Source organism: Rhipicephalus microplus, chromosome 6 (genome assembly GCF_043290135.1).
Source record: "Rhipicephalus microplus isolate Deutch F79 chromosome 6, USDA_Rmic, whole genome shotgun sequence".
Lineage (NCBI taxonomy): Eukaryota > Metazoa > Arthropoda > Arachnida > Ixodida > Ixodidae > Rhipicephalus > Rhipicephalus microplus.
The window spans coordinates 189,058,741-189,070,179 of record NC_134705.1 but is presented as its reverse complement, the minus strand read 5'-3'; the positions used below and the strand labels follow the sequence as shown (position 1 = coordinate 189,070,179).

At 46.0% G+C, this 11,439-nt stretch overlaps 1 protein-coding gene across 1 annotated transcript; it reads right to left on the bottom strand.

The window, feature by feature from the left end:
- Positions 1 to 1,522: 1,522 nt before the first annotated feature.
- Positions 1,523 to 11,211, bottom strand: LOC119168241 (tetraspanin-33). Its single transcript, XM_075867955.1, has 4 exons — positions 11,064 to 11,211; positions 9,483 to 9,740; positions 4,245 to 4,328; positions 1,523 to 1,903 (listed from the first exon to the last, which is right to left on the bottom strand). Exons 1-4 carry the CDS (start codon positions 11,187 to 11,189, stop codon positions 1,523 to 1,525), a joined length of 849 nt encoding a protein of 282 aa, XP_075724070.1. The 5' UTR covers positions 11,190 to 11,211.
- Between the last annotated feature and the right edge of the window lie 228 nt (positions 11,212 to 11,439).

Genomic DNA, 11,439 nt, shown 5'->3' with positions numbered 1-11,439 from the left:
ATGAGGCTCTATTGCTGACGTGCGAGCAGCCGTCTCGAATGTTTTCTGCGGCGGCTGCATTTCCGATGGAGGCGGAAATGTTGTAGGCCCGTGTACTCAGATTTGGGTGCAAGTTAAAGAACCCGAGGTGGTCAAAATTTCCGGAGCCCTCCACTACGGCGTTTCTCATAATCAAATGGTGGTTTTGGGACGTTAAACCCCACAAATCAATCAATCAATCGTTTCGAATGTTTTCGGTGACGCGCAAGCGGCCATGTTGCACGTCTCAGTGTCCCACGTCATTGCAACAAACCTTAGCATGGTGCGTGAGGTCACCAAAATAGACACTCTTGGCTGACATCACACTGCCATTGTCAGTGGACGTGCCAAGCGAAAATGTTCTTGAACACACACACACAAAAAATAATCTTATCGGCATTTCCTGATCTTCACACTTGCACAGTGTCGTACATAGCTATGCATGACAGAGTAAAGCCGGCTTATGAAATCGCTGTCAGTAAGCCTTGAAGTAGAAACGCTCAACTCGCGTCGGACGCGCTCCCCTCAAGACCAGGCGTCTGTCTGCAGAGCTCATCTCTTGGGCGACTTCGCGCCCCGCCATCCACGCGGGGTAGCCCTGGTCGAGCTTTTGGTAGTAGCGGTCGTACAGGTGCGTCAGCGAGAGGATCTCGTCGTGAACGCTGGTCGCCAGGTAGTTCAGTGCGGCGATCACGGTGTAGATGCCGATGCCCACAGCCAACACGACGATGGTGTGCGCACCGACGAACGATTGGAACGCGTCTACACAGTTGCGCGTGTAGATCTGCGAATCAATCAATCAATCAATCAATCAATCAATCAATCAATCAATCAACGCCTTATTGTCCATCGTTAAATTAACTGTCTACAAGATCATTTTCGATAGTTCTCTAGCAGTAGCGTTCGCTACGGTGCTCTGCAGTGGTTACGACTCCATCGTTAAACTAACTGTCTACAAGACCATTTTCGATAGTTCTCTAGCAGTAGCATTCGCTTCGGTGCTCTGCAGTGGTTACAACTCTCTACTCCAGACTTGAAGGTCGCGAGATCGAACCCAGCAGCCGCGGCCGAAGTTCGATCGAGGTGAAACGCTATAGATGTCCGTGTACTTATATTTATGCACACGCTAAAAAAACACACCAGATGATCAGCGATTCCGAAGAGCTCCACAACGGCGCTCTTCATGTTTATATTGTGGTTTTGTGACGCAAAACCCCGACAATTACAGTACGGCATGAACATTGTCACGGCGTAGAGAGAAGCGATTTCAGGGTCAGCGAAGGTGAACAGTAAAACTGCTAAGGTAGTCTTTCATATAGGCGTACGCACAGGTGTGTGTGGGGGGGGGGGGCACTGATATTCCTCGTAGCAACAAACAATGTGTATATAGACATTGTCTTAGTTGATTTTTACAAGGGACATAAATGACACATTGTTCCATGCCAGGTAACAGTAAGACAACAAAAGTCTACAAGACGACCATCACCTTGTCTGCCCATTGCCATCATAGGCATAGCCAAGGAGTGGGGGGATGTTGGGGGATTCGAATTTCTGAAATGTTTTCAATTTTGCTTGTGCATATATATTGACCTTCCATGAAAAAAACTTCGGGCTGCGCCCTTAATTGCCATATATATTTCTCGTCTACGAGGGATGTCTGCGGCACCTTGCTCCAGGCCTGCTGCTCGGTACCGGCCAGGACACCGCTGCCGCAGAAGCGCCGCCTGAGACGAGTGTCGATGTCGTCGCCGTCCGGAGGCTTGCAGCAGGACGACGGCACGGAACAGCGCTCCACGCTGGGGTTCGTCTTGGAGCAGTTGAAGTAGAGGTTCTGGTCCCAGTCTCGGTAGCGCTCGCTCGTCACGCCGCAGCACTGGAACGTCGACTGCGATGGTAGGGAACGTGTGATGCATGTGTTGGGGAACCTGGTACGTGTCAGATTGACGGACTTCCGGGAAATTGCCGAGTACGCCACCATTGCTGCACGCCACAGCGTTTCCTAATGGCACAGTAGAAGGAACCTGGAGCTAGTGTCTATGTGTTTATAGGAGCTGGAATGCACCAAAATTCAGCCAGCATCTATAGGAATGCTGGGTAATACATACTACGTTGAGAAGCACAAATATTTGGACGATTCCATAGCTCAGCAAAACCAACGTTCTTTTCCGGCCCCGAAACAGGATAACAAAAGAATCAATGGCAGCCTTTTGTATCCACAGCCCCGCCATGGTGGTCTAGTGGCTAAGGTACTCTACTGCTTACCCGCAGGTCGTGGGATAAAATCCCCCCGGCTGTGGCGGCTGTATTTTCGACAGAGGCTAAAATGCTGTGAGCGAAATGCTCAGATTTGGGTGCACGTAAAGAATTCCATGAGGTTGGAATTTCTGGAGCCCTCCACTACTGCGTCTCTCATAATCATACGGTGGTTAAGGGAAACCCCACGTATCAGTCAATCAATTCTGTATCCACAAGTATGCTTCCACGTGCGCCCAGCCAGTCGTATGTCAACCTACTAACCAGTGAATTGGCTTATACAACTATTTGGCACTGAGAACGCACCAGCGGCAGCCACTGGCACGTTTGACATGAATAGTGTTGTTTTGCCCTCAGTTGTTTCTCATCTGATTTGTGAATATCATGTGCAGGAGGTAGTCGATTGGTGCTTTTTTTGTTACGTTGTTAACTTTGAGCTGATAGCTGTCCTTCAGTGGTTCGATTACAGTATGCGTTTCCACGTATCAGTGTAAGATATAGCCTGACCATCTTATGTGAATACACTTTAGTATGAAGTAAACAAAGAGTAATAATAACGCTCATGCTATGTAGTCCTTCTCTTGTATCTTGTCTGCTTTGCACTTCAAGATACCAACAAGAGTATAATGCATGGATTCGCGTCCACTTCAGTTTCCTACTTTCGACTCCATGTGGCACCAGATGGCCTGCAGCCGCCTTATCGCAGTGATGGAAGTGCTGCTCCAATTGCTCCAAATTGCTCCAGAAGAGAAATTGGGCTCCATGCTGCTCCAAATTGCAATATTTGCTAGTAACTGCTCCAAATTCGCTCTAAAGTGGTGTTGGCAAACTAAAAAAAAATGAAGTTGAACCATGGGACCACATAAGCGAAATCAAAAGCAAGCTGCACTATCATACTAGTAAGCTACGCAGTAGCGTAAATCCAGAAAAATCTCAAGGGGTGACACATATCATTTCATAGTGGCCATTTTTATATGTGTTTCTTGTTTATTAATGTAAGAAATAAATCATGCTTCCCAATCAATTCGAAAACGAGCATGGGGTCCGATCTTGAGTAATTGCATTGTTCTATTCGGTCTCTTTTTTTCAACTTTTTGCGATTCCCATGGTTCACACAACTCGGGGTCCTTTAACACAAGTACACAGTAAAAAATAAAAAGCATTTTGAAAGTTTACTGCTCTACGCTTAACTGTTACCTCAGTTATATTACGCGCTAAAGCTAAATATCAAGGGGGATACTTGCAAGCGCTGTCCTCCCCACCATGAACACAAGAATAGTCTGGACTCTCTTGACCCCTTCCCCCCCTCCATGATTTACGTTAACTACACTGCTTGTACACTAGCTGCATACTAGCATACGGCATGTTTATTAATATATATATATATATATATATATATATATATATATATATATATATATATATATATAGTGACTGGACGCTTAAGTGGTGTTTTAGACTTCAGGAGTCTTTCGGAACATGGATCTGCTCCGAAAACTTCAATAGCAACCCCAAGCTATAGCATTTTTTGCTGCTCCGAAGACACTCAAGGCTGCTCCAAAGCACCATTTTTTTTTCTGCTACAAAATCTGCTCCGGAAATCAAAATGTCACTTTCATCACTGCTTATCGTTCGAAGAAGCTGAGAAAAATCGCCACCTTTATCCCTTTTACAGCGAAAGCTGTATATAGCCAGGAAAACAAGAAACCGCCCGGCAGCAGTGTCACGAGTGGTCTTCATTGGCTGTTTTATCAATTACGTCTTTCTCAGCGTTGTACCCAAGCACGCGCTCCGTTGGCTGCGTTGTGAGTGACGTCATCCATCGCGTAGCAGTCGTGGCACCGAGCGTGCGCGTAACCAGTTTCTCCTGAAACCTTCCACATGGGTATGGCACGGACAACTCTAGAAGAGCACCGACAGCGCAAGCGCGAGGGAGCTAGTATAGTTTTCACAGGTTGCGTATATAAGCTTACCTGGGCATAGTCCACGAGTTTTCCATAGTCCGGGTTATCTCGGTAGCTCACGATAAGTTCGATGGAGAAAATGCTGTGAGCTTTCTGGAAATAGAATAAGCGTTGAAAAGCAGGACGAAACAATTAAGTGTCTTGCACAGGTGTCATGAATTAATAAAAACACGTTATTTTTGTACGCCTTCCTTGGTCCTCAATCTTTATTGGCTTTCCTATGATTGCTCTAGACATTAATAAAGTCGATCAGTCTGTTGAAAAGTGAGGGCCTCGTCTGCGGCAACGATAGGACACTCCGAAAACATTTGATGGTTGGATCATCCCCAGCCAAGTAGCTCACATAACACTGCATTTGGTTTCAAATTAAGAAGTCCGACGCGGCACAGCCATGACGGCTGAAGTTCGGCAGCCAATTGCCACCACGGCGAAAAACACAAACATCTAGAAGATGCTTCCGACAATGTTCTTTAAGAACAAAAGAAAAAGGGGGGGGGGGGGGAGATGTAGAACGAATTGTCACCGACAGTCAGGCTCATGACGTCAGCCTGGAGTGCATGCCTATTGGTTGAGGACTGTCTGCATCCGCCTTCAAGAAGAAAACGCCGCAGACTTCTTAAGTCGTATCGGACCGTGGTCGCCAGGCGGCCGAAATTTCCGGAGCCGTCCACGTCTCTCATAATCATACGATGGTTTTGGGACGTTAACCCACACATATCAATCAATCAATCAATCAATCAATCAATCAATCAATCGGTCGGTCGGTCGGTGAATCAATCAATCAATCAATCAATCAATCGGTCGGTCGGTCGGTGAATCAATCAATCAATCAATCAATCAATCAATCAATCGGTTGGTCGGTCGGTCGGTCGGTGAATCAATCAATCAATCAATCAATCAATCAATCGGTCGGTCGGACGGTGAATCAATCAATCGGTCGGTCGGTCGGTCGGTCGGTGAATCAATCAATCAATCAATCGGTCGGTCGGTCGGTGAATCAATCAATCAATCAATCAATCGGTCGGTCGGTCGGTGAATCAATCAATCAATCGGTCGGTCGGTCGGTGAATCAATCAATCAATCGGTCGGTCGGTCGGTCGGTGAATCAATCAATCAATCGGTCGGTCGGTCGGTCGGTGAATCAATCAATCAATCAATCGGTCGGTCGGTCGGTGAATCAATCAATCAATCAATCAATCGGTCGGTCGGTCGGTGAATCAATACTGTAGTCCCCCGCCTGTTCCCCAACCACATGCCGTAACCACCGTGCACGTGTTTCTAGAGAAAGCGTTCACACCACAACAGCTCGGCTTCACACGACGCGAGGAGAAACGTGGCTAATCGCGTCGTTGGTAGAACGGCACACCTCTGTCGATCCTATAGCTATGGAAGTATAACGACGTACCGGCAAGGACATAAAGTGAGAACCACGAAGCGGCCCTGCGAAGATCGAGCTACTGGCCCGCTCAGAGACACGGGCCAATCACTTACACCGGCAAAGCACCGATGCTTTCGAAACGCCAATAAGAAGCTAACCTTTCCCAGAAATGGAGTGGCAGTGGTATCTCGACCCTTACAAAAATTCTTTTGAAAAAACAAAACAAAGAAAAGTTATTGAGCAATGACAACAGATTTTTTTAATTTTTTAATTTTATTGATACTGTAAGCCTTAACAGGCTCATACAGGAGTGGGAAGAAATTATACAGATTGTCATCTTCACATTAGACCACAGAACAAAAAATAGTAAACAAAAAAATTAACACGGGGAAAAAATAAGAATGAACAGTACAGACTACTCTAAACAATTACAAATTACAACTGTACACCTAGTCGAAGAACCAAGAAATAAAACAGAATAAAAACACCACAGGCTAACAGGGAAGAGCGCATATTAGACACAGATCTGAGAATTGAAACATCGAGTGGCATACAAACCAAAACGTACATTCAATGAAAAGTTGCGCCATTATTCTACAACGCTGCAACTTACTGATCGAAAACACATGACGGTTCAGTTACTATGCCGTTGAGGAAATTGTTGACCAGCATTGAAAATCGGCCCACGACTTTCAATTGAAAAGTCATCAACGAACTCGATATAGATACCATAGATGAAATACTTCCCCAATTGTATTTCAATAAGCATGAGACGATGGCATCTTCATTACAAAGTGCTCAACAGAAATATTGTCGACGAAGTATAGAAGCAAGTCTATGACTATTGTGGAACCATTGACGATAAATAGGGTCAATCATTCGATAATAGTCCGATAATAGAAAATGAACAGTCATTTTCACGTTTTTAGCATAAATTATGCACGCCTTAGACTACCATTCTCCGTTCCGGTTATGCTTCTCTTATTGCGGACTCGTGGACTGTGTTTAGGAAGAAGTGTTCAACGATTTACTTCGTACTATAAGGGAGAGCAGGGAGCCGTCCCTATTCTAAGTCCTCACGAAAACTGTGTATAGAGAAAAAGTGTCTTTGAGTTTAGAAACATTTATGGCCACAGACGTAAAAAACATTTCAACAGAACATATTCTTGTTAGACCTACATTACCTATGAATACGAAACAAACCTCACTTACATGGACATGGATATGAGATGACGTGGAAGAAACATGTACATTCGTCGTTTCACACAAACGCAGCCATACAAAAATGTGTCACAAAAAGGCAGGTACACATATGCATATTGCAAGGTAACGAAAACGCACAAATAAGACATGAATGTACATTTCACGTATTTACATGTGGGCATGGCATTTTTGCTGATGCACCAATGCATGAGCCTGTGTTTAGAAAAAAATATTGTCACAGACGTCAATAACATTTCAACAAAACATTTTCTTCTTATACATACATGAACGATGATGACGAGTTACAAGCGGAGGAAAACAGTTAAAGCCGGTTTAATCTCGACAAATTATTATTGTGTGCAGTTGGGAGCGTCAGTTCGCATTTCTTCACCTGGTGTTTAAGCTGTGTTTATCTGCTCTTTTTTGTTTTTGGCATTTCCTTTCTTGTTTTTCAGCCATTTTTGTTCTTTTTGTACCAATACACAACATTTCATATCACCTCCTGTTTTTTTTTCGCTAAAACTTGACTTATTTTGACATTATTTACTTTGTGCTGTAAGGTCTTCATTCTGCTGCTTGATGCTCTGAGCGTGGAGCGCCTCAACCTAGTCTCGACTACAGCGTTTTTCTGTCGCCCCACTGGCTCGGACCAAGGAGGATTAAAGAAAAAAATTGTTTAATCCTCCTTGGCTCGGACACACGAATCAGCCGTTCAATGATGATGGCGTTCGCGAGAAAGAAAGTGCTGGCGTTCCAAACGTTCATCTGCTCGGCTTATGCGTATCGAACATGACACCAGCGTAACCACAGTTTCCTGCAGTATTTACCAGATTGAACTCTGGCTTTGCGATCGCTCAGTCACGATGTACGTGATTGGTAGTGCACCGATTTGCCTAGTTTTTTGGCTTGCGGGCGTCGAACGCACTTGTTGTGGCTTTGTAATTGCGTTTTGCTTTAACTTGAAATGAAAGGATGGACAGTTCTCGAATCGCTGGCTACGCCTCCTTGTCGCGAGCTGTCAAGAGCTTTGGTTGGACGGAATTGCTGTCGAGCTAGAGCTTTACTCTCACGGAATTCATTGGCGAAATGCTCTCGACGGGAGACAGACCGCCACTAGACAACGTTGAGAGCAAAAGTGTACGGATGGTATTGTTCCACATACTTTTGCTAATGGGTGTACATTGGTGCACACATACGAAGGCGCGTATGCGAACATACATGAACTATGGTTTAACCACTCTTCCATCTCAAAAAGAAAAAAAAAACCTGGCCGCGCCTCTGCATGCTGCACTGCAAATGTCTTCGAATCGTTTTAGATGCGGAGCATCTAATACTCGAGGCTTGTAGTGCGGCGCCATCCGCAAGCTTTCTCCTCCTTCTTCCACCATCTGTGCATCTCTTCCTCCTCTATACACCGCGCGCGCTTCACTCCTCCACCATCTGTGCACCCTTCCTCCTCTACACACCGCGTGCGCTTCTCCTCTTCACGAACATTCGCTAGCTGTATAATGTAGCGCGCATGCGCCGTCACGCTTCGAGAACATCGGCAGCTGACGCGCGCACATGCGCCGTCGCGCTTCGAGAACATCGGCAGCTGACGCGCGCGCATGCGCCGTTGCGCTTCTCCCCCTTCTCGAACATTGGACAGCTGACGCTGCATGCACCGTCACCCACCATCTGTGCCGCGCGCGCTTCTCCCCTTCGAGAACATTCTACAATTCTCCTGATTCTCCAGTGGACGCGCATGCGCCGTCGCGCTTCGAGAACATTCAACAGCTGACAGTGCATGCGCCGTCGCGCTGTATATATACTCAAGGTCGGCGCTTGCTCGCTCAGTTGCCGCTCGTCGGTTGGTTTGTACGGCGCGTCGACGTCCAAGGTCGCGGTGAAATGAATTCCAACGAATCCGCAAACACAATGATCGACGTCCCTTCGACCAGCGCCGCCCTTTCGCATACGTGTGTACGTGTTCACTCATTTAACACCCCCTCCTACAACCACGTTAACCAATTTAGCCATCGACCCAACCACGTTAACCAATTTAGCCATCGACCCAAGTAAGTCGCACTTTAACACCCCGTTAACCAATTATATGCTCCGCATCCTCCTCAGTGTTCCCCCGAGGGAAGCTGCGGGCAATTTTTTTTTGTGCGTAGCATCGCAATTTCAGCGCAGCGTAAGAAAGAATAGGGGCTTTAGAAAAACGTATATATGTATTTTCTAGTATAAAAGAACACACCACCTAATGCTCAGATAGTGATTTCGCGCTTCTGATATGCGTAATATCTGCTTTTTGATCGACAATATTCAAGAGTATGAACGCAGCCACCAGTTCAAGATGGCTGTGTGTCCAGCAAGTGCCTGAGCTTTGGCCGGGTGGCTGAATCGTGTGACACAGACAGATAGGCCAAAGTTTTTGCGTTCAACTGCATTTTTTTTGTAGCTGTGTTTGTGTGAACCATCGAATGTACATGTTGTTTCAACATCATCTCATATCCACGTTATTTATAAAGACGTCTGTTTTGCCATCATTCTTATTGTATGTCTAAGAAGAAAATGGTCTGTCGAATGTTATTGACGTTTGCGACAATAATTTTTTCCAAACAGTATTCCAAGATACTATACATCTCCTTTAAAAACAAAGGGCTGACTGCTCTACTGCTCACATTCTTGGTCAGATATGGTAGGGCGACAGTGGCGGCCACGAAGAGGATGTCGAGGAGAATGAGCAGGCAGGTGCCTTGGATGTAGCACTGCAGGAAGCCGACGTTCTCTCGGAGTGCCCCGACGAAGCCCGTGAAGGTGATGACCATCATGAGGAGCGAGAATAACAGCGCCGTGATGTCCCGGTTGACCACGAAGCTGACCAGGAGAGAGCGACGCCGGAACGAGATTTCGCTGCCACGATCCACGATAGACGAGATCTGTGGAGGGTACCAAAGGGTGCTGAGCACATAGGCATGAGCGAGTGGCCAGGGAAAGGGGGGGGGGGGTGCCCCCTTTCACTCTGATCAACTAAGGAGAATGTAAACTCCGCCCTATATTTTCGTGAACGACAAGGTGCAAGGCTACCCTTTTGAAATGAGAGCACGCTACTTAAACGCGTACAGAAAGACAGGAACAAAGACAGGGAAAGACAGGGATAAAGCACACTTCAACTGCGATGGTTTGATCTGTCTTTCTCTCCGCGTCTAAGTATTGCACTCTCATTTCAAAACAGTCATGTATCACCAAGTCGCCCAATCAACCATATTGCAAGGCTACATAAGACAGAAGAGGGAAAGACAGATCACAGCGTTCTCTCGGTCTCCCTTCCAGCTCTTCTTACGTAGCCTTAAGCCTTGTGGTTTGTTTAGAAAACGTGGTTAATGATTTAAAGTACTTGGTACTCTAGTATGGGAGAGCATAATGCCGTCACGTGGGCGTCACATCGGACGAGGCCGGGTTCACCAAAATTACGTCACGAGAGACTTCACGATGGTGCAGAAACCGACCACAAGCATTGTACGTACGCCTACTTGCCCAACATGAGCGTGCTGTTAAAGCACATTTCGTCTACAACGACCCTTTTCAGTTTGTTATACCTCCTGCTCAGCCTCACGGCCTTTGGTCTATCTGTTACCCCTTTACCCCTCTTGTTACCACTCTGTAGTCCAACAAGCTTTGCAGCAACTGCGTGGTCCAAAACAGAGTACTGTTAAGGTACATTTCATCGACAGGAAGCCTTTTTATATCCATCATACGTTCAAATCAAGTTCACGGCGCCAAGTCTGTCCTCCTTCTTTTCTTTTTTGCTAAGCCTTGTGGTTCACCAATCTTTGCACCAACCGGCCTAACAGCGTGCTACTAAGACACATTTATCTATGTGGACCCTTTTCGTCCTTTATTTATACCTTCTAATCAGCCTCACCATTTTTTTTCTGTTCAACTTCTTTCTTCCCTTGAGACAAGAAAGAAGACAGGTGCCACTATATTTATTAGGCGCTATTGGTCGGAGCACTCATGAAAATTCTCTGTGGTAGGGACAGCGATGGCTGTGGGTGGAGCTTATATTTTTGTCTGGTTGCAAAGGAGCATAGAGTATCAGATTTTCGATATCAAAGGGAAATCAGGGAGTAATATAAAATATTATGGGAATAGCCACGCCACCACGGTGCCCTAAGTATTTCAGAATCATAACTTCTATTTCTCGATAGATGCGAGCTCGTGCGAATGGATGCGAGTGTCGTCGTTTCAGATCAACTCACACAGGCGAACGCCACCACGCAGGATACCGCGAACACCAGCAGGTTGACGAACACCAGCGGAATCCTGTGCAGGGGGCTCACGTCGACGAATGGCGGTGACTGCTCTTGGTCCGGCATCCTCCCCATTCTTATGACGTCTTGTTCTTGTTCGCCGACGAACGATGGCCAGCACCCACTATGGTAACTCCAACATTCGAGTGGTTCTAAAAATTACTGATCAGATTTGGAATAACGAAGGAGAAAGATCACCGATAGCTTAGGAAAGCGTGATGCTTAATTTAATGCATATAATTATTTAAAAAAACGAATTTATTCTTAGAATAGAGCAATAATCGCATTTTTATACGTATATAATTTTGTGTACATGTTAGGACAA